Source organism: Thunnus thynnus, chromosome 14 (assembly GCF_963924715.1).
Source record: "Thunnus thynnus chromosome 14, fThuThy2.1, whole genome shotgun sequence".
Classification (NCBI taxonomy): Eukaryota; Metazoa; Chordata; class Actinopteri; order Scombriformes; family Scombridae; genus Thunnus; species Thunnus thynnus.
The window spans coordinates 16,392,530-16,420,346 of record NC_089530.1 but is presented as its reverse complement, the minus strand read 5'-3'; the positions used below and the strand labels follow the sequence as shown (position 1 = coordinate 16,420,346).

General features: G+C 43.6%; 1 protein-coding gene across 9 annotated transcripts in view; it reads right to left on the bottom strand.

Annotated features, from left to right (window-relative positions):
* Window positions 1-27,817, bottom strand: part of zmiz1a (zinc finger, MIZ-type containing 1a) — a 104,289-nt gene that overhangs the window by 6,354 nt on the left and 70,118 nt on the right. For 5 of the 9 annotated variants that reach the window (XM_067610237.1, XM_067610235.1, XM_067610240.1 and 2 more), the window contains 15 exons: window positions 25,147-25,260; window positions 22,341-22,446; window positions 12,479-12,514; window positions 4,973-5,108; window positions 3,240-3,354; window positions 2,891-3,111; window positions 2,580-2,781; window positions 2,143-2,424; window positions 1,877-2,056; window positions 1,570-1,638; window positions 1,274-1,439; window positions 1,035-1,176; window positions 724-934; window positions 429-534; window positions 104-264 (listed from right to left, as the gene is read on the bottom strand). In XM_067610237.1, coding sequence (XP_067466338.1) covers window positions 104-264; window positions 429-534; window positions 724-934; window positions 1,035-1,176; window positions 1,274-1,439; window positions 1,570-1,638; window positions 1,877-2,056; window positions 2,143-2,424; window positions 2,580-2,781; window positions 2,891-3,111; window positions 3,240-3,354; window positions 4,973-5,108; window positions 12,479-12,514; window positions 22,341-22,446; window positions 25,147-25,260 — 2,247 coding nt within the window. Of the gene's footprint in view, window positions 1-103; window positions 265-428; window positions 535-723; window positions 935-1,034; window positions 1,177-1,273; window positions 1,440-1,569; window positions 1,639-1,876; window positions 2,057-2,142; window positions 2,425-2,579; window positions 2,782-2,890; window positions 3,112-3,239; window positions 3,355-4,972; window positions 5,109-12,478; window positions 12,515-15,898; window positions 16,287-16,502; window positions 16,787-19,290; window positions 19,450-22,340; window positions 22,447-25,146; window positions 25,261-27,817 lie in introns of those variants that run through there. The other 4 variants (XM_067610239.1, XM_067610243.1, XM_067610242.1 and 1 more) reach the window with 4 other exon arrangements.

The following is a 27,817-nucleotide window of genomic DNA, read 5'->3' as shown; positions in this document are numbered from 1 at the left end:
AGAACAACACCACAAATTCTCATCACAATGAGTCCCATTCTTGGGAATATGAGACCATCTATCATGAAAAAACTTTTTACCACCTCTTTATATCTGAACAAACCTGGACATGTTTGCAGTCATGCCCTCGTGCGGGTAGCTGGATGCGCCGGAAGGTAATGGGACATTTCAGCGATACTTTAATGGCTGTCTGCTCCACGCCGTCTTCCCCATTAAGAGTGGTGTTGCCTGCCGAGGCTGCTGCGCTGCTGAAGTTCCTCTTAACTGAAAAGAGACAGCGTTTTAGAGAGAAAGTACTACTTTGTGAACAGTTGCAGGTGTATTTCAAGACATATTTAAAACAAACCATAAAAAAAACAGATGTGAGCTCATGTAATTGAGATGTACTTATGCATAATAACTACACTAAGAGACAAAATGAGCCATACTCTTGGTGATGCAGTGTTCTGCAGGAAGGAGTCTCTTCTTTAGGAGCCCCTGGAGGACGGATCGCACAGATGGCCTGTGGACCAGCTGCAGCACAAACAGGTGGGACTGCAAAGCAACACAAGAACATGAAAATAAACAGAATTAATACAGACAGCTGAACCTCAAGTCTATTTAGCACAACGCGAATACCAAGTTAATTCATCTGTGTGAGAATCATCACAGCTGATCTTTTTGTTGAATGGAAGAATTATATTTTTTGCACTTTCAGTGTTTGTACATTGTGTGCATACTCACACAACAGCAGGCAGTGACCGTTATCTGGATGGTGTTTCTCCCCGGTTGGCAGACGTGCTTCAGGTGCAAGGGTTTGTGGGAGGTTTTGTTGTCCCCCCTCTCGATGGTGAGGGGTGTGGCGTTGACGCTGACCTGGACGGAGGCGGGCCAGTTGGTGTTCATCTGCCTGTCTTCGTGGTGGTAGCACTTAAACTGCAGCTCAAGGTCTGACCTACAGTGATAACAGGACCAGAGAGACAAAGGTGGGCTATTATATATATGTATATACATACATGTATATATGGGATCGGGGGCTTGTGTGGTGGTCTTACCTCCACATGAGGGTCTGGTGGACGGACGGTCGAAGGTGGAAGACGTGGTTACTGACAGCCAGGTTGTGTTCCAGACGGAACGGCTCCAGCACCACCCCGTCCCTGACTGGGAACGTCAACCGCAGCTCCTCATTGGGGTTAGCTGGAAGTGAAGAAAAGCAAGGGATTAGTTTTCTGAGAAGAAAAGAGCGCAAGGATAAAACAAATACATCATATGAACCAACTGCTGGAGTACTCACATGGAGGGGGCGGAAGTGCTGTCATATTTGGTTTCATGTCGGGTGGAAATGGGGGCTTCACATCCTGGTTTGGCGAAAGGTACGGTGGAATACTACTTCCTGGGGTCATAGGGGGTGTGGGGTTTCCAGGGACCGGAGAGTGAGGGTAGTTACCGGGCCTGGGGGGCTATAAAACACAGGAAAGTGCGATGATGAAAACATCTGTATAATCCATTTCACATACATGCCTCACAAGTCTTCACATACTTAAGTTAACAAACAGCACTTTTTTCTTTGGATAGGATGTGAAAACATACCCCATTTCCTTGGCTGTAGGAGTATCCACCACCAGAGAAGTTGGTGCTCTGACCGTTGAAGGGCTCTTGCTGTAAAGGAATTAGAGAGCAATAATGATTTGAAACAGGTCCTCAAAGCCCAATATCATGCATCTTGTTTTCAAAATGTGTTGCATTCAGGGCCAGAGCTATAAAAGTGACTGGTAATTTTTCTGGCTCTGCCTTTCACACAGTGCATGCTGGGATAGGCTCCAGCCCCTCCTCAAGTAAGAATAAATGTGTATAGAAAATGGATAATGTGGCATTTATGGAGAAGGTTGCAGCAGACCTTGTAGTACTGGCCCATGGGCATGCCAGGTGGGTATTGTCCTTGGCCCTGCTGCCCTGGCATCCTCTGTCCTGGATAGTTAGGAGAAGGCAGCGGCCTGGAGGCATTCGATGTGGGGTACTGCCCCTGCTGTGGTGGGAACTGACTGTTAGGCCCGTACTGCTGGCCCCCATAGCTCGCCTGGAGAAGGAAAGGTAAAGAAAAAAAATGTAAAAGAAGAAGTAAAGCACATATTAAGTTGCTATATGACAGAGCTTTCCACTCACCTCCCCAGGATATGGCCTCTTCATCCCCTGCATGGGCATGCCTTGTCGAGGTCCTCCGGGATAGCCTTGCTGAGGCATCCTTTGGCCATGGGCGCCAAAAGGTCCCATGCCTGGGGTTCGAGCCTGGTTCATGCCCATGGGAGGCCCGCTCATATTAGGGTTGTTCATAGCTGATCCCATGCTGGCTGGATTCATGCCTCCGGGGGGGCCTCGTGGGCCTGGCTGGTTCATGAACTGGCTATTGTAAGCCTGAGTGGGGCCCATTTGGAACGATGAACACATCTGGAGGCAAAACAGAAGGTTTGAGTGTTTAATAACATTATTTTCAGTCTTAAGCAGGTGGCTGGATAATAGCTTTCTGTGTATATTTGTATTTTACAACCTATTTTGGAAAGTGGATACAGCTGTAAACATCTGTCTGCAGGTGTGTACCATACCTGCCCATACTGGTTCATATCTTTATTCTGAGTCTCCTGCAGAGCTGCCACGGTGGCTGTTGCTGTGGCTGTTGCTGTAGCAGCGGCGGCAGCGACAGCAGCCGCTGCAGCGGCGGCAGCTGGCTGTGCGAAGTCACCAGGAGGACGTGTATGGGAGGTCATCCCCATACCTCCTGGAGGGGGGTTTGGGCCTCCAGAATAACTGTAAAAAAAAAATCACAGAACACATGTTTTAATCATTATAGTAAATTTTATTGCTTTCATTTAAAAAAAAAAAGAAAAAGAAAAAAGAGTTGTATCCAGGCTCTTACCTCCCGCTGTATCCCCCAGGACCTCCAGGGTAGCCAGGTCTGCCGTACATGCCCGGCTGCATGTATGGCTGGTTGGAGCCTCCTTTTGTGGGGAACTGTTGCTGCTGAGTACTGAACTGGGGTGAGTTGAGCCCTGCTGCACTGGCAGACATACCCGATGCCATAGGGTTACCCCCAGGGTTCATGGGGTTATTGTTGTTAGCCATTGGGTTACCCAGCACCTGGATTTAACAAAGCATCATACAGAAAAATAAGTACCAATTTGAGACAAAGACAAATCTTCAGAGTGAAGATTATGTATAAGAAGTGATGTAAATACAGACTGAAGACTGTTCCTGCAAGGACGTACCTGACTCTGCGATGTATTAGTCACGCCCCACACTGTTGTAACCACAGACAATGACCCAGGGGGCTGGTTAGTGTTTTGTTGCCAGGGGACAGAGTCATAGGGAAAGGATCCATCACTGGAAAGAAGATCAAAACACAAACATGTGCCTAATGTCACTTGAAGTTTCAACTGGCTGAGGAAAGAGCCAATAGAAAGCCAACAGAGTTGCATATCCGTCCAAAAATGTGAATAATTTGGGATTTTTTTCTTGCCAAAGTGTTAGGCAATTTGAAATGTTTGGCATTCAATTTCAAAACATGTTTTCAGCCAGGATATGTGCTAATGGCTGCGGAGTGAGATGAGTAAAAAGCCCCAAATGAGCTGAAAAGGGTGCATGCCCACACACACCAGTAAAAACCCAATATGAGAAAATTATTTCTTTGAGTTGCTGAAAAATCGTTGGATATGAATCGTTAGAGTGCAGCTGGAATGTTTAGCATTACAATTTAAAACAAATAACAGGGCAATATATGAGAGTCGGTTACATATAATAAACAAGCTAAATCCTCATGGGAAGAGGCAAGTGGCCAGTGGAGTGGGAAGAAACTGCTGTTTTTGGAGAGCAGCTTGTTTTTACTCAGAGGTTAGCACTTGGAATGAACGACATGTTCAATATTTCCCCATAAAGGCACAACATTATCCCAAGCTCCTCGGCAGAAGCAAACAGGACTCTCAGCTAAATCCAGGCTTTCTTCGAGAGAGAGAGAGAGAGAGCGAGCGAGAGAGCGAGAGAGCGAGGCATGAGCACACGATGTTCTCCAAAAACATTACTTCACAGCTCTCTTCCCTGTCGGTTTGTTCCTCCACCCCAAATAACCTCATCTCCCCTCAAAGTAATTCTGGCTCTTCTCCAAACAATGGAAATCCTCTGTGTCTGAGCGTGTGAATTACATAAGCACTGAATTCATGATAATAGCTTAATAAAGACTGACCCACTATTGCACCCTGTCTCTCAAAACACTACAGTGAACCTTTAATGAACTAGTCGTTTAGAATTTGTGAGAATGCCTGATCTAAAAATACTTTTAGGGGAAAAAGCAGGGATGGCAAATTCTACCTTGAAAAAGCTCCAGGAATATAATTAGAAATGACTCATTGTTATAAATAATGTAAAATAATTAACCGCATGCATTATACTGTTAGGTCACTGTGTAATGTTTTTGATAGAAACCATATGACTGAAACTACAAAGTACAAAAAACAAATTAGGCATGCAATTAATACTACTTTTTTTGAGACACGGTTGTTATTGAGGCTGTAGGTTGTTCAAGTCCAAAAGAAAAACACTGCAAACTATGGTCAAAAAACATAAGTACCAGAAAAAAAGCCCACTGAAATTCAACACATTTATCCAAAAGTAAAGTAGTCTATTAAAAGGCTTAAGTTGACCTCTTTCAGATGACTGTCTGTGGCAGCACACTGCTGACAGATGGCACAGATAGGCTTGTATCAGCCTAAGTGACTGTAACTAGTGGTATTAAAATTAACATGTGTGTCCGATGTGCACATTCAGTGGGGAAAAACAAGGGGGAAATGGGTAGAAACAGCTATGCTAACATGCTAACCAAATGTGTTCTTAGTTGTCCTTGATGCTAATATTTTAACTTTTTATTTTTTTTAAACACACATTGTGAGATGGAAAAAAGTAACCTTGACTCATGTGACAGGAGACGTCGCTGAGACTCCTCACTGACCTGTGTGTGAGGCCGGGCTTCATGCTGTTCATGCTGGGCTGCATGGGGACTTTTCCCTGCGATTCGTTCTGCCTGCTCTTCTGGTGACGCAGCAGGAGGAGACGACCCAGCTCCTCGCACCACGACGACAGAAGGGCTGCGAGGGAAAACACACAGAAACACACACACACACACACACGTGTTAAGTCTCCCCCTCATCGCACACACACACACACACATATATGCCTGGTGTGTATTTATGGTGAATGTTTAAAGTCCTATGAGTGAATGATCACATATAAATCACATTTTATTGCTTTCAACTTAAGTTATATCACACTTTTTAAATGAATAGCTTTCACTTTTCAACAGTGCAGTACACTGAATTGCACTGCACGCTGTGTCCAGAGCCTGAAGATATTGCTACAGCCTCCAGGGGGCGGCCTAACTCAATAAACCTCCATTGATTATTTGCCTGTGTGGATTTCACAGCAGCTATAACGCTACCTGCAGTGTAAAATATAAACTGAAATCTATCTACAGCACAAAGGGACCTCCCTGTTTTTTCTGCCATAGAGAGCGAAAGGCTGAAATGGAGCGTGAGAGGCAGACAGAGACAAAGTGATTAGGGTTGCAGATATCATCTATGTAGGAAGTAAGAAACGGTGATATCTTCACTCACTTCCACTCACCACCCACTACTTTATTCTTCTCCTCACTTCCCGTGTCATCTCATATCTCTAAGGACTCATCAGACTGCGCAGCCTTCTCATCCTCTTAACGAAGAGTTGAGATATTGTTTTTTTTCTCCTTGTGCCGGTTTTATTTATTTTTTTTGTCCGATGCCAATCAACTTGTCTTTTTTTGAGTCAATCTGTGTTTTTTGGCTTGTTTAAAACACACTTCCTCTTGATTGTAGAAAGCTGTTAAGTCGAACTTCAATTTAAAAAAAGAAAGGTCGTCGCGTTCAGTACTTACTTAGATAATTTAACGTGCTATTTTAAGCCTTGTGGACCCAGATACACCAGCGTTTACTGTAGGTAGTGCTGTTAACAGGTTTGGGGCTTCGAGATGTAGAGCTTTGAAATCAACCTGAACAAATCTTGCGTTTGAGGTTTAAGCAGTTCGCAGCGAATGTCTGCCTTGCAAATTTAAACACAAATAAAAACATGGCTGTAAATGGAAAAATGAACCAATTACTGTGATATTGAAATCGAAACCTTGTTTTATATTTCGCCACCTGTACCCTGTATATCACACAATATACCACATCTGACTTTGCTTCAGCTAATAATGTATGATATTTTCAGAGTGATTCATATCTAAAGTGAAAAGTGACTATTTACAAAGACAAATGAAAAGGACAAGAGAGAGGGCATGGAAAAGAATGAAGAGAAAAAAAAAAAAAGCAGAAGAGTGGAACATTTTCTTCTAGAGGGTGGAGAGAACCAAGCCTCCTAGTTAAAGAGGAATTATTCCACCCTGCCATTACAGAGAGCTTATCTCCCCACTAAATCACCACCTCCACACTGAGGGACTGTCTCTTCAACTGGCAACCCACCATTTAGACCTAAAGATCAGCTCCAAGCGCAAGTGATGGAGCCGCTATGAGAGAGAGAGAGAGAGAAAGAGAGAGGCAGTGGAGGAAAGAGAGCTGTGGTGACTTATCATATCAGTGTGACTACGAGCCACCGAATATAACAAGCTGCCAAGGCCAGAAGTCATTCATAATAGAGCGAGGGTCTGCTCTGGGCACCGCACATATTTAGCAAGCTTAGTACAGTACATGACCTTGTTTTCACCTCGCAGTCCCCTGTGTTAAAACCCCTGCCAACACCATCACATACCCTCGACTACGCTACCTCACTGCTCCCACTTTATCTGTTTACGCTGCACATTCCTCTCAGTCATTTTATGTTGACAACTTCAGGTTCTACTCTGATGAATCTGTCTAAACTATTATCAATTAAGATGTTTCGCTGACTTCATTAACGGCGAACAAGAGGAGCAGATGCTAAGAGCTCGGATGATCCAGCCGAGCGAGGTCTCTGTCGTGTTACACCTCTCTCGTTTCTCCTCTTTTCGTCTTTACGTTTAGTCCCCATTTCATTTACACTAAAGACTACTGAAGGCTGTAACAGCTACCTGGTGGAGACAAGCCAAGGTCAACTACTTAAAGGCTCTTTATTAAAACCTTACTCACACTATATCGTCTTTGCATCAGCGGCTTCCGCAAGTCGTACAGGTCCACAAAACTTTTAACTTCATCAAATAAAACTATGCAGTAAGTGTAAGACGGTAGATGAGGTAAGAATTACATGATACAGAGTTGAATCGCTGTGAACCAAATCCTGTGAAATTCTATTCCAAGATAGATTTACAACATCATAAAATAATAACTTTGGTTCAGCAAATTCTGTAACAGGCGAGATCAAAGAGATAGCTTAGTTTGGGGGGGTGGCGGTGGGGGAATGGTGCTACTTTTTCCTCCTCACACACAGACGCTGGTGGATGTTTTTCTTAACGTCTCCGCATGCAGCTTGAATGTTAAATGGTGAGTGTAGCTTAGCTTTGCCCAAACACTGGATATCTAGAGGATCAAGTAGCACCTCTGCTAAATGTCAGTGCTATTTGATAATGTGTTGACATGCCAGTTTACAGTTGGGTGGGAAAGTAAAGCCATTGTAGCTACAGCATGTAACATTAGGCTTATCTGAAGCTTCTGGCGGTGCTGAACGGAGGCACCTTCTCCGCAATAAGGGTTTAATGTTTGTTAGTCTAATATTAACTGTTTTTTTTATTTACAAAAGGTTTTTTGATTTCTTAAGTAAAGACAAAAATGTAACACTTACATTAAATCAGAGCAACTGTCTGCCATTAGGAGCCTGTAAAGACGAATTGGTTGGCAGTTCCATGTAACGTTTGTGTCCTTTCTTTTTAAATACTGAAATTACATCATAGTTTACTTAGACATGCCATCCCTCTTTGGAGAAGTTCAAAGGTTTTTTTTCCCCCTCCCTTTAAAAGACGCTGCAACTGATCCCATTCAAATCCACTAATAGAGTTTATCTTGGCTAATCTCACCATTCTTACCTTGAAACTGCAAGCTGAGACAAAGAAAAGCTTTTATGACTGGCTAAGAGGAAAAATGATTTGAAACGGTTCCTCTAACTACATGACTAACAGTACAGTTCCTGCTCTAGGTGACTAATGTCTACAGACTAGAGTGACACTCCTCCGAAAGTTCACTCCGAAGCTGCTATGTTGTGTTGACTTGTTTTCACTGGACTCTGTAATGGGCCTTGACCTCTATGCTGTCTACTACCAGGAGAAAGAGAGTGAGCAAACGTACAGTAAGCTGATTTTTCAGGAACCTCTCCGGAAGCCTCTCTGAGCAGCTCGATTTCTTAGAAGCCGCGGCTTTTAATTGAGTAAAGCCCAGAGACATCTGGGCCCTCCTCATCCAGGCTGTATTTAATGCTGTATGGCTGACTGATAGCAGTAGCCCCGGCTCAATCTCACCTCACCTCAGCCCCTCTGGGAGCAGCAGGGAGGGAGAGTAAGCCCTGGTAACAGGCTGCAAGGCCCATTAACTAATGACAGAGTGTGTGTACAAGTCCTCTTTTACAAGGAAACCCCAATGCTAATTACTATGAACTCTGACAGTGCCGTGTGTGTGCAAGCATCTGTGTGTGTCTGTGTGTGGTAAAAGCCTTCTGCTGCCGAGCATATCACTTGCCAGTTAAATCATGACAGATTGCCAACTATCTGATTCCAGGACACTTTAAATGTGTGCACCCCAGCTTAATTCAGTTAGCTGCACGATGCTGACCTCACTTTGTTGATAAACACCTGACACATTTTAAAGGTGCAGCGTGTAAAATTTAGTGGCATCCGGCAGAACAGACTTGGAAGAAATGGAATATAAAATTCATAAGTATGTTTTAATTAGTGTATAATCACCTGAAAATAAGAATCATTGTGTTTTTGTTACCTTAGAACAAGACCTTTATATCTACATAGGGAGCGGGTCCTCTTCCATGGAGGCTGCCATGTTGCACTGCCTTGTTTCTACAGTAGCCCAGAACGGACAAATCAAACTCTAGCTTTTTGCTGTTTTTGCCAGTTTCGTGGCCACTGTAGGTTCTCCTACACGCTTGGAAGGGAAGGGTGAGGGTAGGGTTAATCAGTCGGTTGCAATCTGGAACCTCACCGCTAGATGCCACTAAATTCTACACGCTGCTCCTTTAAATGTGGATCCCTAAATCTGCCACATGTAGAGTACATTAGGTTGGGGAAAGTGACTGAGAGTCCCTTGCCCCTCTGTGAATAACTGCGGTGCCCTTTAGCAAGGCACTTAACACTCAGATTGCTGTTGCCGTGGACAGTTCCCAGGTGTGAATCACTGAACACAATATGCAATGTGACTACACAGAATGGTTTAGTTTTACCCAGCAATTGCCCATACAGTAGACAAAATAAAACATGAGCTCAAATGGTCTAATTTTGTGCCAGTGCATGTCAAATGCCGGTGATGAAGCGAACTTACAGCCACTGACATGGCAATTTCCCTGGATGCAAACAGATTTTACTCTCCCCTGCACTCAATCAGTAATTTCGTAGCTCAGACATCCTCTGTGCTGAAAGGGCAGCAGAGCTCACCAGAATGGAGCACAGAGCAATTTTAGGATAAAAAGAAAAACAGCTCAGCCATGTCTTAGTGTAAATGTTGGAAATTCCAGGCTATCTACCACTGACTAACTAAATGTGACATTTTAATCGCTTAAATATGACAAATTGTAGGAAATGTGGGTATATGCTACTGTATTCATAACTTAAATATGGATTTATTATTTACTTTTATAAGCAATGTCAAACAGGACAGGTGCCATCCAATTTTTTTTTTTATCAATAGCAGAATAGCATTACTCTAGCACATGTTTTACCAAACCCTTGTACTGCTACTATGGAATTTTACAAAAACAATTGCATGTGTCTGTTTCTGCAATTCAAACAGGAAAAATGAGACGCTCCACTGTGGACTGTGAAGAATCACCCTCGCTGACACCTTTCTGCATGAGGCCTTCATCAGATTGCTCCTGAATTTGTTTGGGGAATCAAACACATTGCAGAACCAAAGTAAAAATCAGCGCGAGAGAAGTGTACATGTTTCCATTTACAGCAGACTGCACTACCATATCATGATATTGATATGGTTTCACTGGTATAATGTATTACTGATACGGTATCATGTAGCAGCTATAGGCTTAGCTCTTGTGTTACATTATGAAATCCCATTTTTAAAAAAGGAGACATTACATGTGACTGTTGCACTCTCACGTGTTCGAATGATAATACAAAGCAAGGACTGGCTGCAATGAATGGGGCTGAAGAGGTCTTGCAAAACAGAATGGAAAGATATTTCTTGTAACTGCTGAACAGAGTTAATTTCATTAAGGAAAACCATGACTAAATATGTTCATCAATGACCTCTTTTTCCATGACTAAGACGAGATGTTGATAAGACGGCACCGACGTCATGAAACACTGACTGTGACTATATCAACATGCAATAAACTGTTTTTTTCTAAATTACAATCCAAATGTCATTCTTGTCCATTGGCTGACATGTGCAGCAATTCTGTTTCCATATCAGAACTATGGCAGCACAATGAACACAGTGAGGAATACATCAACTATTTTACAGAAAGCAAGTTAATGTAAGTTTGTCATGTACTTTGGGCAACTAAAAAAATTGGTTTCAAAACGTTTTATTGTCTGTACAGCTCTCATTGTTTTATGATAGTTTTATAGTTTTTTAAGAGAGTATTGGGCCCCAGTTGTTGAATCGTATTGGTTCAAAATAAGTACGCAAATCAAAACATGTTTTAAGTCTGGATGTATTACTTGAATTGAATCTATCAGACCAGATATTTTCTGCAAAGCTGCACTCTTTGTTTTTCATCAGATAATGATAAGATAAAATCTTATGTGAAATAAGTTTGACAAATGACAAAAAATGACAAAAAAATATTGGTTTCCGTTCAACAAGACCGACTGAAATGTTGAATATAATCTAATGGCTAAAAGAGACTAAAATGTCAACAGTCTTCAATAGTTAAGGTTTTCTTTGACTAAGATAAGACTAAAATGCCCAGACTTTTGGTCAACTAAAACATGACATAAAAACAGGATAAAGTCAACTAAATGTGAGAAAAACTAATAAGGACAGTTGACACAGAACTAAGACTAAATAAAAAAAAAATAGCTGACAAAATTTACACTACTGCTGAACTACTATATTCAGTGTGACTCTGGGATGTCACTGTTCATGCTCCTCTTCCTTTGATACTGACAGTAGTAACTGCAAAATATACACTTGGGGGTTTGGTTATGAAACTGAGTAGGTTGGTTTTCACTGAAGCTTGTCAAGAAGTTTTTTTGTCGTATTCAGAGTATGATGTTAAGTGTACGAGAGTCTAAACACATTTGATAAATCCCTACTCTCATACTGTACATCCTCACATCACCTTTGGTCAGGAAATGACCAAAAATCTTGTCTGTAAAGCCAAATTCTTATCACCAGTACATCAGTGTTTGCACTTCTTCCTTTACTTTATAAACAGTATTTTACTCCACAAGCCACACTGGTCCCACCGGGCTTTGATAGAGACATGTAATACTGTGCATGCAGCTCTACTGTAGTTCTGTCGATAAACAACACAGACAAAAGAGGAAATGCTACATGAAAAATTACACTTTCTGAGCATGAACACTGCAGCACTAGACATAGAAGCCTTCTGAGACAATGTGTGGGATGATTCATAAAAAAAAAGAAGCAATTTATAAAAAGATATAAGCGGTAGGTCTGTACAACACTGGCAGGTAGGTCTGTGCTGTGTGGGTACAAAATATTATGCAAATGACGAATATGGAGGGGATAGTAAAATCCTGTGAAATAAAAAAAGTCATGCTTTTTGCAGAAGTGTAATGGAAGCCATTTAAGCAGTCAATGATATCCCCCATCCTGCCCCCTCTCTGCTCAGCCAACTTCTTCTAAGTGAAGAGCATATCAAATGGGCTTTAGTCTCAACAGCTTGAAGGCAGAACAACTCAAACATGCCCTGCAGAGACAGCTCTGTCAGAAATCACACTGAACCAAAACCAGGCCTAAAATATAACTAACTACTTACACATATCAGAATATTGCAAATCTAAAATGGTTTTAATACTACTTTTTTTTTTTAATCTGCTTTTAATTTTTTATAATTGTTTTGTTTATTTTTGCATTGGTAAAACAATGCAGTTTTTTTTTCTACATGGCTGGTTTGACAGATTTTCATTCGAAGCCTCTGGCTAATACACCAGACATGAGCGGACAGAGGGGGGGGAGAGGATGGATGGAAGGATGCTAGACAGCGGACAGGTGGAGATGGAGGGAGTGGGCAGATCCCCTCCTCCCCGGGATGTGTGTGTGGGGTTCACAAGCCAAGAGATGCTGCAGCCCAGAAGAGAGGGTAGCTCTACCTGAGTCACTCTGACATCTCCTGCAGGTGCTGGTTTCTGTGGGGTTCAAATTACACATTTTTAAACGGGGCAGAGTTATCAGAATCAGCATGAACACCAAACATAATGCAGTATGACGGCTGGATCTGACTTAAAAAAAGTGCGAAATGTCGAAGCTCGGGTGGGAAATGTGGGGTCTCCTTGTTGCATGTGGCCAAAAACAAATATTATATAGGACACTTTAGTCTATTGCAGTCTGAATTTATTGTGGGACATGTCTAATCGAACTGAGCTTGACTGAGACTCGCTGCTATGATGAACATCTCTTGGCATGGTATTTATAGAAGCTTTTAACGGGTCATTCTTATGAATCAAATACTCTAATGTGTGTGTTATACAAGCAGTCAGAGGGACATCACTAAAAAAGGACGAGCACTAGGACACAAAGGTCATTTGTACAGTATATTATTTATCCATTTAGTTAAAATCTAAAAAATGTGGCGTACACTATTCCCTGCATGGTGTCTTTACATTAAGGCTGTAACTAACATTTATATTCATTATTGATTAATCTGATAAATCATCAAATGTTTGGCATTTTTGCTTGAAAATAACCTTCATTAAATAAATAAATAGCTGCACAGTAATTTCCTTTCGATCGACTTATCTTTGCAGCTCTACGTCATGTAGGTATTTTTTGCATCCTGTGACGCCAGCGCAGCGAGTGACATAACAGACCACATCAGTTAAACAGTTGGCTTTGGGTACATCTGTTATGACAGGGGTTATGGCATTGACCTATGGGTTTGACCTGCATCCTGGCTGCGATATGAAATTCAGGTGGCTGATATATCTGCGTCAGATGCCGTGCGAGTCAGCGCTTACTGGATACAGACGTAAGCCCCGGCGTCACGACCTTCCACATCTGTACCAGAGAACTGTTGCGACACTCACGATGCCAGATAACATGACTAATAATCTTTCATTTGTGACGAAACCGACTTTACTCAAAGGCACGTAAAAGTTAACAGGGAAGTAACTGTACATATCTGCGCACAGGTACGTACACACAAGCATATGTACAAAAGAAAAAGAAAAAAGAAAAAAGTGAAGTAAATATGGAAACTGAGGTCTGTGTTAGTGAGTAAACAAACACAGTCAGTGTCTGGGTTTTGTGAAGATATGCTTATACGGTAAAGCGCCTCGCACGGCTAGAAAGAACATCAGAGAACAGCAAGCTGTGAATGAATTGCTCTTATCAGCCACGCGCAGCTCCCCACCACTGGAGGGGAACTAGTAAATATCACATGCCTAATTATAACCAGACACGCTACTTGTCTCAACTTCCACAATATGTCTTTCATCTCACACTGTTGTTCCTTCAATGAAATCATTAGGGTGAGAAACACAATCAAGAATTCTGAGATTTCCTGGGGCTGCTGTTTCATAATATAAGACTGTGATTAAAAAGTAATGCAATTCCAGCTGTGGCTCTATTACAGGTGAATTAGTTAAAGAAGAACTCATTGATGAGCGGCCATGAGAAGACGTCAAAACACCTTGACTTAAGAGCTGAGGAGATATGAAAGCTATTAACAAGACTGAGGAATCTTATTAGTATTTCTTGGAACACATCCTACAACTCTACTGTATCGCCCGAGGCGCTGAGAACTTCACCCTCGCTGCTATCAATACTTCACATCAGTTTGTCCTACCAGAAATTCCTCTCTGAATTCTCCAGCAACAAATAAAACACAACTTCAGTTGGCCACTTGCTTTCAGTGGGAGAAGGAAGGGATGGGAAGCATGGCAATGATTCACAGAAAAAAGCAGAAACAAATTGCAAAAACTGATGTGGGCCCCCCCTTGCATACACCCACCCACCCACCCACCCACATACACACACACACACACACACACACACACACACACACAGAGTTCAAAGTCAAATGTCATGAATGAGTCACTAAACAGCCTGATGGGAAGTACTCAAGAGTGCAGTCACAGGAGGTCACCGAAGTATAGAGTAAAACGATACAAACAAAGCGTTGGAGCCAGAGAGGAAGGAGGAAGGCCAGAGCGGCTGCATGTGGCCGTGAGGTTGAGGATGCAGACAGTTTCAGCAGTTTACACTCTGCTCAGGCTAACAGGAAGTGCTGCAGCTTCCCCCACAGCTAGCTGGAAGTCGCATTATATTGTGGTGTTTTCTACATGTCGATGGAAGATTGTGTTATTGTTTTATAGCTGTCGGTTTTAAGGTTAGATCGAACGAGCCTGCAGCAGCATCGCATCACTTTTATTGCCTGACTGGCCTTTATTCGTTCAAGTGAGGGAAGTGTTGTTTCCCTTTATGAGACGCACCTTTGACAATAAGAAGATAATTCCTATTAGCTTGCTGAAACACATGCTTAAACACCACTAAAGGCTGAAAAAAAGCAGGCCTTTGCTGCACTGATCTTGCTGCTTTGTCCTTCCATGACTACACTCCCCCCCCCCTCCTTCTTCTCCCCCTCCTCCTCCTCTCCTAATGAGTGGACAGGCAGACAGGCTCTGGCTCCAAGCACAGGTCATCAACTTAAAAAAAGAATCCACAGTGGAAAAGTGGGTCATCTTCTCCAGACATAGAAACACATACACTTGCACCCTTCACACCAACATGGATACATGCTCCTTTAGGTGCCATAAAGTGGGATAAGTTGTTGAACGTCCAGTATGATGCTGCTTTGCCACCTGCACTTATGTAATATTATTCTTCACATCAACAAGCAAGATGGAACTAATTGTGTCATTAAGATAAAAAAAAAGAATAAGCTACACATATGCTTGGTCTTTTATCTTTGTGAGTACTAACTAATTATTTCACAATCAAATCTGACTTCCCTAACCCGAAACATAACCAATTCCTCAAAATTTAACCCCAAAGTAAACTCTCTTAATGCTCAGCCTTCGTACAAAACATAAAGACCGACACATAACCACAACTTCACTTGTAACCCTGACCCACGAAGCCCAGAAATAGTTCAAAAACATATGCTTGTGCACTGTGCACGCAGACACAAACCCACACAGAGTGACCCTTTGACAGAACAGCATGTAGGTCAACCTGTGGTCAGCTGATCCGTTCTGATCCTGTCTTGTGTGAGTGGCCAGTGCTTTGGACTACAGTCACACTAGCACACTAAACACGGCAGAAGTCTGTATTATTTGTGGCCTAATTTGCAGTTTAAAACAGACACAACAATGTCAAAGCACAATTGCAATTAATGCTTCTAACTAACACGAAAATAACGCTGCTCCGATTACTGCAATTCAGATGGCCTCTATTAACCCCTGATCCTGCCCCATAACTGCGTATACACACAATAATATACTAGATGGTGTAGTGCAGAGATACACACATGGACAGCCAGTAAAGACACACACACACACACCCACACTTACCCTGAGCCAAGCAAAGTCCCTGCACATCTCATCTCATTCCCTTCATAGCGCAGCGAAAAGACTCAAGTGTCACAAATGCTCCTGTTCCCGCAGAGGCCAGTGGAAACTCTCAAAGCTTTTGCTGCTTCCAAAGCCTTCTGCTTGCACCTTATCACTGTCACTCTCTGCACATATCCCTTACTCTGCTCACCCTTTCTTCCCTTACTTCCTCTCCCCTCTTCTGTCTTCCTCTCTCTTTCTCTTTTGCTCACTCTCTTTCTCCTCCCCTGCTCTCTGATCTGTCTTTTTCCCTTGTCCGGCGTCTGCACAATGCACATCAATTATTCAGAGGCAGTCTCCCGGTTACTTCTGGCTTATCCAATCAGAGCAGGGCTCTGCACTAATGGGCTCTTGCTGTACCTGCTACCGGCTCCAACACACTCTCGAGACAGCGGGGGAGGGGGGAAGCAAGGAGGAGGGGGGGGGGGGGGGGGGGGAGAATAGACAGAGGGAGCAGAAGAGACAGAAGGAGGAGGGAGGATGAGAAGGAGAGATAAAGACAGCGAGCCGACGCAGACAAACAGGAGTAGAGATAGAGGAGGCAAGATATTCCAGTGCTTCTCACCTCTGTCGTGAGGTGCTGTTATTAATGTGCCTCGCCTGTCTAGCGCTCCATTGCCCTGTTTCTCTAAGCTGCCATCACACACTTAGACAGTGCACACAGAAATGCACACGTACATAATCTGGCAATGCGACTGCCATTCGTCAAGAAGAGAGAAAAAAAAAAAAAAAACTCAAACTCAGATTGCAAACTTGCAGAAATGGGTGGAGCTTAATATGCTAGGCAGGCTGGCTGGAAGCCAATGCACGAAAGAGGAAGTGGGGAGCGAAGAAAGTACAAGATGTAAAGATCAGTCTATTCAATGACAGACAACTATTAAGTCATCAGCCTTATCACAGAAGCTGATTGGGCAATCTAACCTGACAACGTCACCCTGTCTTCATCAGGGGCCACTTTGTAAATCCAACTAACAAGACACATCAGAGACTAGCAGAAGAATATCTGAGCGCAGCTGAATCAAAGGGGAAGCAGGTCGAGGGTGAATCTGAGTTTATCCTCTAATCGCCTGCCCCTAACATAACCCCCCCCCCCCCCCCCCCCAAAAAAAAGCAATGTGGGTGAATGAACAGGAAAGACCTAACCTGCCATTGTTGTCACCCCTTACCTAAACGTTGAGATGTGCTGTGGAGCCGAAGAGGGGGAAAGCCCACTGGCCTTGTGACAGCAAAGGGAAGTTGTCTTTTGTGCGGCTTTTGTGTGACAGACACACTCAGTCATCAACAGTTTCACAAATATCCCACGCAGAAATGAAACGCTCACAACGGAGGCATTGTTGGGACAGAAATATAACTTGAAAAGGGTGTGTCGCAAACCCCCTGGGGGGGATGATGGGTGAGGGGAGATGGTGATGGTTGAGTCCTGAGGTGTGGGTGCCGGATCAGTCAACCCTAAACAAAAGGAGGATTTAAATAATTTGCTCATCCGGTTTTTGACAAGAACAAAGTCTTCTGTGTTTGGAGTACAACTGCAACACCGGTTCAGCTGGGATATTATCAAAATGAATTTACTTGCAACTGTGTAAACCGAACCAATTAAGAAGCGAGTGATAGAGGACCCAATCAGCCAGAGGCTGGAGATGCAGCTACCCTAATAAGTATTTCCCCATGAGCTTTATTTCTATAAATTTAATAGTGAAGTTCTGAAGGTAGTTTTGTGTTGCAAAGGGATTTCATCATCTAAGGCGAACCACTGGAGAGTGTCAGAGGAGAGGCCCGTCTGCTAAAAATAAACTCTGTTTCCTGTTAATAATTCAGTGTGCTGCTCTTACTCAGCAGTAATTAAATATAAAAGTCTGTAAGGTTGATTGGGTCAGTAACAAAGGATGCCTACACCTTCCTCTGGTTCTACACACACAGCTCAAAGATGGAAAGAAAGACAGGGTGAGAAAATCAATCAAGTAAAAGTAAATTGAGACAGATAAGTGGAAGACATGTCAGATTGTTGTAGGCCGAAGGGGGAGAGAGAGAGAGAGAGAGTGTAGGTGTGTGTGTGTACTTACAGGCACTCACACTGTGTGCATTGAGTCTACATAGAGTCTTATGGGAGCACTTACTTACAGTTGTTCATTGTCTTCCACTTTTTTGCTGAATTATGGGAGTTATGGGATGATGAACTGCTTTGTGTGTGTGTGTGTTTGTGTGAATGTGTTTTTCACTCATGGGGTGAGTGTTACAGCCACACCCTGGAAGTTTTCTGTCATTGTTGACACAGCAGAGCGGTTGTTTTCCTGATCGCCCTGTGAGTACGCTCTGTTGATTGACCGAACACTGACAATTCTGCAGTTCTCCTGGGACTATTTTTATTATGTCAGGCGTGCGGTGGTGTGGGGATTTACCAACCATCCAGAGCAAAGCTTTCCATCATATTTTCCCTTTAAAAAAAAAAATAAAAAAAATCATTTTACCTTCACTACTAGAGTTCAAACTTCTGTGTGAATTCTAGCTGTCAGCTGTGAACATGCGATGCCAATATAAACGACTGAATCATTATTCCTTTGAGCAACACGGAGGAACAACAAGCAGCAACCTGCGTCTGACTTAAACATTAAAGCAGGTCTCTAAGAACATAGCTATCATTCCAGGAGCAGCTACCTTTAATCCACAGCGTGTCAAGTCACGTCGTAAAACATAACACACGTTCAAAACAATCTGAGTCACGCTTTCATCTAATTAAAACTGTGCAGGAGGGGATATTGTCAATGAGAAGACAGAGAATGAACGGCAACTGACAATCTGAGAATTTAAGAAAAAAAAAAGATAACATCTCATAATTATACATTTTAGGGTTTATTATTGGAGCTTATGCTTCAGAAAGAAAGAGGACAAAGTGCTGTGAGCTTGGTGACAGAGTGTGGCACATTCACTGAGGAAGGAAACAGTAAAACCCTGGATAGATTATGTAGTTAATCTGATTTGTGGTCTGCTGAACTTCACAGTCGACCAACAGCTCACAGTCCATTAGGGTCGTGTGTGTTTGTAGGGCAACAGCACACCTATTATCTAATGAACCTCTCAGCAGGACATCTGCTCGTAGCTGACTCCACATTACTACTAAGTAAAACATAAAGCACTCGAAGGACAGTTTTTAAACAAGAGTGTGAATTTTAAAATTTAGCATTTGCAAAAAAAAAAAAGAAAAAGCAGTGTTCAATAAGTACGACTACACAATAACTGAACTTTGAGGGTGTCAACTAAATGTAACATTGTGAGCTGCTAGCATGCTAACAGCGGTAAAGCCGTGCATTCTCCTCGCTGGTACTGAGAGGTAACAGCGCTAATGCTAGCTCACCTACCAGCAGATAAGTCTCTTCACTGGCTGATTCCAGATTAGAGCAACACACTAATCCCCCCCAGACCACACTGCAGGGTCACAATCTCCAGACAGCTCATCAGCAGCGGCCTGCTGTTGCTGAAAATCGCTCCACTTCACTCGAAAGGTCTCACACGGCAGCAGTTCATACATTAATACGGGCGCGCAAGTTTGGGCATTTACGGTATTGGTTCATAGGCTCACATGCAAAAAGAAAATTACGAACACAAACCTTAACTACAACTGTAAGGTGGAAAATGTTCTTTTCTTTCTCTGGAGATATGAAAGTGCCAAAACTATCAAACAAATCACTGGTTAGTAATTACTAGATGACTTACAGGAAGTATTTTACTACTTTTAGCAGTCATTACTTTCTAGTAAAGTGTCTGCCTGATCACATGGTATTTGCATGCACTCTGCAGCAATGAGAGGATTTTGTGGTTGTATTATACGCACGTCAGCTTAATTTTGCAACAACCCAAGTTGTCAAATTGCAAAAAAGTGGGTAGCAATAATTGCTTTTCCCTCTTTAATTATTTCCTTAATTATTTCCTCTTTAACTGATGCTCTGAAAGAAAGCGTCAGTGTGATTGATCTGCAGTCTTCACAGTCTGGCTCTTCCCCTGAGGAGCCCACAGAGAGCTTCCCAGACTCCTCGGCCATCGTCTGGGCTCTCAGGTGTCAGATTTGCGGACCTCTGTCGCCATGCAGGCTATCAGATGATTGTGCTGGGGCTGCACATTTAGACACACATTCATGTATGCATACATACACACACACACACAGTAAAAACACACAAATATGACCATACAGCAGTAAAAGCTGCATGCTTCTCTGCATTTTTGTTAATGCGTTTGTATGAGCGCATGCATGTTCCAGTGTGCATCACATCTCCTCTGTCGCCCTCCCGTCTGCTTTCTCAGACAGACGTCCTTGTAAGGGAGGTAAGATGGATGCGCAGTGAGTCAGATCTGCCCTGAGTCACATCTGCCTCCCACCCCAACAGCCTGCCTGCCTCGTTTAGATGACTGGCTGCATCATATCTCCCATCCACCCCCCCACCCCCCACCCGCATAATTACACTACAGTTCCCATTTGTCCGCCGTGCATAAACAGCCCTTCCTGAAACCCAGTGCTGTCTTCTATTAGATCCCAGAACCATCAGCAGGCCTGAAGATGATTCTGACTGTCAGTCGGGCCCAGACAGCCAGCCAGTCCGAGCCATGCCTGGACAACAATCACATTATCCCAACACAGGAACACAGACAGAGAGAGAAATACGGCAATCAATATTGTACACTGACGTCTGTCTGCCCACTTAAGTTCCTCCCAACAAGACGCTTCCCACCACAACTGAAAGAGGATATTCAGCTTGAACAAATGTCCATATCATATCATGGGGCCATGTGAGCAAGAAAAAATAGAAACTGATATATTCAGCCCATGTGCATCTGCATATTCCATTGCAACACATTGCAGTTTGTATGACGAATTATGGAGTAAGATTTCAGAGTGTTACTGTCAGTGTTGTCACTGCAGTTCCTGTTATGAAAGAGCAACATGTTCGCCTTGTCGGCAAAACAAAGAAATCAGACAGTTTAAAGCTGGAGTGCGGGACTTTTGTCTCCCCCTTCTGGCAGTGAGACTAATTACAAAACACTGTCAACACGTGCTTACGTCATGGCTCTACCGCAGCCCACTCCGTCGCTACTGTTGTGGCTATAAAACGGTGAATAAAATGTATTGAGTGTCACAATCCCCGCGAAATGATTCATTTCACTATCAGAATTTGATCCGTTCGGCCCGATAATATTTGGGAAGTCTAGAAGAGCTGCACGTTTAAATTATTTTATCCCCATTCAAGTTAGCTGACGGCTAACCAGATGTTAGCCACTTGACCAGCGGAAGTCTCTAGTACACGTTCTGTTTCTAGCTGAATTCATTCATCCGGCCAGTGTGAGAATGTTGAACCCGACACCGGATTAAAAACTCTGGTATACTATAAAATACAGAGATTTATCTGGCGGTCATAGGCTTAATCAGCATTGTGTGAACTCGTTTGGCAAGGGCTTGAGTGTAACAGACGTTCATTTATATGTAAAAGTTCCGCACTGCAGGTTTAATCAAAATATTCGACTGTCACCGCTGCCACTTATGTAACTGCTGAACAAAGGTTTATCTGTGTTCTGACTGACTCTCTACAGTTTTGTCAGGTCTCTGTCAGGCAGTGAGTGGTCCAACACACATCAGCGACACCTCTTCAGCCATCCATCTCTTTCTCTCCCTCCCCCCCCCCTCCCGCCTCTGCACATTTCACTTTGACAGATGTACAAGAACGGGCCGCTCCTGCACGAGCAGGAGGCGGGGATGGGAGGTATGGATCGTGGGAAATTGGATTTGATAGGTAAATGTCTGAGGATAGCATTACTGCTCACTCCTTCTCCTCTCTCTAGTTGCATGTGCGTGCGTGTACAGACTGCACGTATGAGTGTGAGTGTGGGTTTTGTGTGGAAAGACTGTTGAGTAGACGGTTTTTGTGAGGTTACCACAGCTCATCTCAATAGCACATTAATGTTTAATGGGGACTAAAAATATCCGACATTATGATGCTCTATGGGCTTTTTGCGTAATGTCTGTGGTCGCAGTCATTTGTAGAAATCAAAAATTTCCAAACCATAGATTCATATTAACTTAACAGACATGTTTTCATTTTTAAGTATTGAAAGAAAGAAAAACAATCATTTGTAAATTAAGCTGTCTGATGGTATAATAATGACATGCCCTGTGTCTTGCCAATAAAACATCCAAATATACCTTATAAAGTGCTGAAAACATGTGCAGCTACATTGTGCATTCATAGCTCAACCACAGTAATGAAATGGATCAGGACTACAAGCCATACAATGATTTGTTTTACTTGTAAACACAACAATGCGCCATCTAACGTCCACTGTCTGGCAAGTCAACAGCAGTAAATGAGATGATGTATGAGCATGTTATCTGCTGGTGTTTTAGGAAAGCGGTGGGTCTTACCTGCTGATTTGGGAGTGAATTTGTCCCTGTTGGCCGCACAGACAGCCAGCAACCTGTAGCCCAGGTCCAAGTCAAACCCCTGTTGAGCAGCGACGCGACTCACCACCTGGGGGAAAGAGCAATGGATGATGAGTATAATGCTAATAAGATCAGCATTATGTGATGTGTTGTTCTTTGATAGTTACATCATTTTAATTGCATCGTTAAAAGCAGCAGCTTAAAGCAGATGTAGCAAATTCTGTATTCTATCTATCTATCTATCTATCTATCCATCCATCCATCCATATAAACTGCTGTAAAGGCATCGTAATCCTTTCACTTACTTAATAGTGTTAATATTCTGAGCTAGTCTGTCATTGAAACTTCACTTATCTTCAGACAGACACTTAATATCAACACTCTCACTCACACAGACACAGTGAGATTAATGTGGAGTCTGGAGTCTGGATTGCTCCAGTGATCCACGGTCAGGACAAGTCTGATGACTGCATCGACCTCCAAGAGAGGTGAGGAAGCCAAACCACAGTCGCTTTGCAGAACGAGCAGAGTCTTTGAAAGGTTATCCTCAAACAAGACTGCTCTGGCCCCAAAGTGAACAGAGTTTGTCTCCCAACTAAAGGTTGCTGGGTCAATTACCCAAACAGGCCCTGGAAAATGTGGAAATAATAGGTACTGGGATGTCTCTCCCTGGTGTTGATGTGAGCTTGTGTTCAGCCAAACTGTGTGAGTGTATCGGAGGGCAGTGTAGAAAAAGACTAGAATGTAAAGCCTCCCCTAGGTTAAAAAAGGTTCAAAATCCTGTTTTTCCCTCCAATTTTGAGAAGGACCAGTCTCCAGCTGTAAGACTTTAATAATCCTTTTGTGTTAATGACTTCAAAAAGGAGGTTGTGCCTTTATGGGACATGAAGCAGAAGCCTCCCGGACTCTAATATAAAGTTAAAGGGGATGCTGAGTAACGTTAAACAGGACTCAGGAGACAAGGCTAAATCATTATTAAAAGGGAAACCTCTCTGCTTTTATCTGCTAACAGATGACAACTCCTCTGTTCCCTCTGACCTCGAAACACACATTACCATTAACAAGGTCAGCTGGGGGTGCTTCTTAGAGAGCCGACGTAACAGCTAGCAGTGATCATAAAGTGCCTTTGTCGCTGGCTGTATGGCTGCTTGAGCACTGAAAGACAAACTACGCAGGTTATGTTTTTAAAAAAATTATTTGACTGTTTTAATCAAGATAGTTTGAGTTAATCAGGTTACATTCATTTGAAGCTGTATAGAAGACATGAGGACATCGTCACAGGGGATGAGGTAACTTCACAATCTATTCGATCCCGACCATCTGATGTGAACGATGGCGACTCTCGCGGTTGGCCGAATCATGTTGTTGTCAATCGTTTAATTTCCTGCGTGACCGTGTCTGCCCTACAGTTTGTACAAGGCAGGCGGCCAGCTACAGAGGCTAGCATAGATTCAACACGGATTTAACAGTGTTTCACCTCATAAGCCTTTTTCAGCTTAATCTCCCTCTGAGGATGTACATCCAACCCCATATTCCTGTCAACATGAAAAAAGCACGAGTGCTGCAAGAGGGGATGGAAGGTTACTGGGCCATTCAAAAAAAAAAAAAAAAAAACCCAAAAAAAACCCAGCTATGTCGTTTATTTCTACTTGTTGTATATGAGAAACAGCTCCTTGTGAACTACGTGGGTGACAATAGAAGACTGTGAGACTAGTGGCAGGAATAACACAGTCGTCTACGTGCTTTGACATTACCCACGCTCTCGCTATATGCGTGAAGAGAAAAAGCAGACAGACAGAGCTATCAGAACAGCACTGACAGCTCAGTTATGTCATCTTTTATTGGCTCTGGAGCTGATGTTCCACCGGGGAATGGAGGATGACCTCCACATGTACGACACGCCAGAGGGAACAAGCGTCTCCGCATGAGGCGGTTTCATTCAGCTATGACAACTCTCATGGGCTGTGATTAAAAAAAAAAAGAGATGCACAGTCATCTTTCTATGTCAGTTCAGCGCATAGATACTTCACATAACCAGAGAGGAACGTCATGAAGGAGGAATCCTTGAAAGAATGCATGGACTTGTTGAGCGCTGTAATTCTCCTGATAAGAAGCAGTTTGCTCTCCGAGTCTGATGAAACAATTTAGCTGATGGAAACAGCCCCATGCTGAGCGGGATCTCAGTGGTGGGCTCCATTGTATGGCTCTTTATCAGCCGTTAAGAGGCTTTTATTGTGATTTACACGTTAATGAGCATTTATCTGTTTGCTCACGCTACCACTTCTGCTGGGAACAATGTTAACTTCAGCGTTTCAAAGACTGATTGTAGCGATAAAAACTTTCAATTCTCTGCTCTAAAACCTCTTCCACACAAGCGACTTGTGCATGTATGTATAAGTATTGTGTGTGTGTGTTTTCTCACACACCTTATGCAGATCAGCAGGCCGGCTCTCTGGCCTCGTGCCCAGATCGATGAGTGGTAGCTGGTGAACTAAGAGGGGATAGCCAATACCCACAGTACTATTCAAGCTTCTTTTTCAGTGTGTGTGTTTGGCAAGCACAAAGTGGAGAGGAGCAGTGGGTGACAAAGACTTTGGCATGGCATGAGTATCCGCACTTTGTTCTCCTGTTTGTCTAGATTCACTCGCAGTATCACAAAAGTAGGTTAAAAGCCTCAGAAGTGGACACATCATCCCATTTTCTTTCCAAAATCTAATTACTGTTTTGCTCACACCTCCTAAAAAGTACCTGAAAAACCCAGTGAAAACCATAATTAGTGTTTGCGTACCGTCAGACATCCCATGAGGCTTTGCTCAAAAGGTCGCTGGAAGGCCCGGGGATCTCCACACCAGTCTAGCAGCTCTGTAGCTGCTGAGTGGAAGTTGGCCGGGTTCTGTAAGTGCTGTGCAAACACAGAGAAAGCAGACTGCCATTAGAAACAATGGGAAATAATGGGCGTTATTTTTTTTCACATTAAGTACAAATTGGAAAAACACTGAAACCAAATAGTTCTCTAGCCTTGCGCTCTCCCTCCAAACTCGCTTGATTTAATGTCTTGTGTTTCTGCGCAACCCTGTGAGGACCTTGACTCCTTCCAATGCACGCCCACTCAGGGCTCTGTTGCATTGTGGGAAGAAGATCACACCCATATCAACAATGATGCCAGTGTTTCTTGTTAATCTCTCTTGGCAACACCCAGCCCTCACCCTCATGACCCACACAGCAACCAAATCTTTCCCTCCAATCCTCCTCCGCTCTCTTCCCCTCATTCATTGCCTGTTTTCAGAGTGTAACAGAGCCTCAGCACCAGAAGTCCACTGGCTGGCTTGGCTGTGCACAAAGAAAACAACCTTGGTCCTGGCAGCTATGTGTGCAGACTCAATACGCGCCGTTGGTGTGTTGTCTAATCTCTTTCAGTCTCTGTCTGTCTCTCTTGCTTGTTCACTGAGGCCTGAAACAGTTGAGTCTTTTCTTCCCAGTGTCTGAAGGCTACTCAGGCTGGCAGGACACAATAAGCGGTTTTAAAATTGGGCTCCCTTTCTTCACGGCTCAGGAGGTTAATAGCTCTGAAATGGCGCAGAGCTGCAGTGTGTTCAGTCGGCAAGATTGAGCCCACTTGAAAGCATTTATTATTCTCATCTGGAGCTGAAGCGCCTTGTTTTGTGTGTTCTTCCAGAGAAGGTAGAACTATTGTCTTTAGGGGGCAGCAGAGGTGAGCGTTTCTGAAAGGGCAGCTTTTCTGGCGGCGAGTGACAAAAGGGCTCTTCGGTGGAAAGCGCAGCCTAACCTATCGAGCCCGGTACCCGCCCACAGAGAAAATCTGTGCGAGCTTCCAATGATATCATGAGCTTCAAGAGAGGCCTTGAGTGACTCATCTTTTGTGATGTGAAGATTAGCCATTATAGAGTTAGCTGTGGACTCTCACAGGGGTTTGACTGATGGTGAAGAGAAGCAGGGAGAGTGAGAGAAAGATGATCTTGTTGAGTGAGAGGGAGGAGAAGAGCCTGTTCTAGATGAATGATATAATCTAGCATTATTGCTGCTTGATGGGAGGCGTATCAGCCTCCAGCGCGAGAGGAATCAGAACTAGCACAGCAGGGGCTGTCTGTCTAGATCTGAACTCACAGCTCCTCCTGCTGCAGTGTTTGCCACCGACTCTGCCTGACAACCTTGACTCTGGTGTGAGGGGGAGGACAGCGGAGTGAAACAGCTCCACTGACTTTCGGGGAGGAGAATGGGCCCTGAGCTGTTCTTGTTGTTGTTGCTGTTCAGGGTTGGATGAGGACAAGAGCAGGGAGGTGGAGGGGCAGGCGGGGGGGGGGGGGAGAGAGAGAGGGGTTGAGCAGCAGCAGCAGAGATGGGGTTTCAGACAAAGAGCCAGACGTTTGACAGACTGTCCTCTGTGAGATGATGGACTGACTTACCCCCTTTTCAGGCCAGCCAAAGGATCAGGCTGTTCAGTGCCTACCTGGCTGCGTGAAAAACAGCATAACACCTGGCTCTCTGCCAGCGGCTTTCCCCAAACCAAAACAACACCCTGCTGGCAGAGCCGCCACAAGCTCAGAGCTCACAGAGTAACTCTGCGCCTTTGAAGTGTGGTTTACTATGAGCTGCGAGTATATAAACCAAACTACAATTAGTGCGTTTATTAAGCTTGACGCGTTAATTCGGGCTATTTAGGGCTGTGTCAGTGACGCCTATGAAAATAACTGAGGAGGCTTTGTTGAAGCGAGTGGTGTCAATTCCACCGAATTTGCTCATTTGTAAAAAAAAAAAAGCTAACATTTTCCAAGATTTTGATGTCAAGCTGCATGCAATCACAGAGAAAGAATTGTGGCAATCAGAGTCGGTTTGGATAAAAGGTTATTATAGTGGGGTGCTCGGGAGACAAAGTAGGGGTGGGGGTGGAAAGAAAAAAGGGAAATGTCACCTTATAATCGTGCAAAGCCTTATCATTCACTGATTCAATGTAAAGCTTGGTGTCATATGGATGTTGGGAGATATAAAGGATCACACCCACATAGCATAAACAAATAAGCCCACAGCCTGCCAGCCAACCAGCCAGCTCTTGTAGACTATTAATCACAGGCAGAGGCGGTAGCCCTGGGTTATGTCTGTCTGTCTGTGTCGTTCTGGCTGTATCTGTCTGTGAGGAGTCTCCTGAAAGCTGGCAGTCAAGGAAGCATTTAAGCAAAACCACAACAAGGGCCCGCATACGTCAAGAGTCAGGAACGTGATGTAAGGGAACACAGGACCGCGGGGGGCGGGGGTGGCGGGGGGGGGGAGAAAAGAGAAGTCGAGTCTGTTATGTTGATAGTCTCTTTGAAGTCTTTTCTTGTGTTCACTGCCAGATTTGCCTCTCTCTCTCTCTCTCTCTCTCTCTCTCTATGACCCTGTGCAACATGATCTGTGTGACTGGAGCTAATGGCCAGAAAAACTGATGTCCATATAAGGTGCTG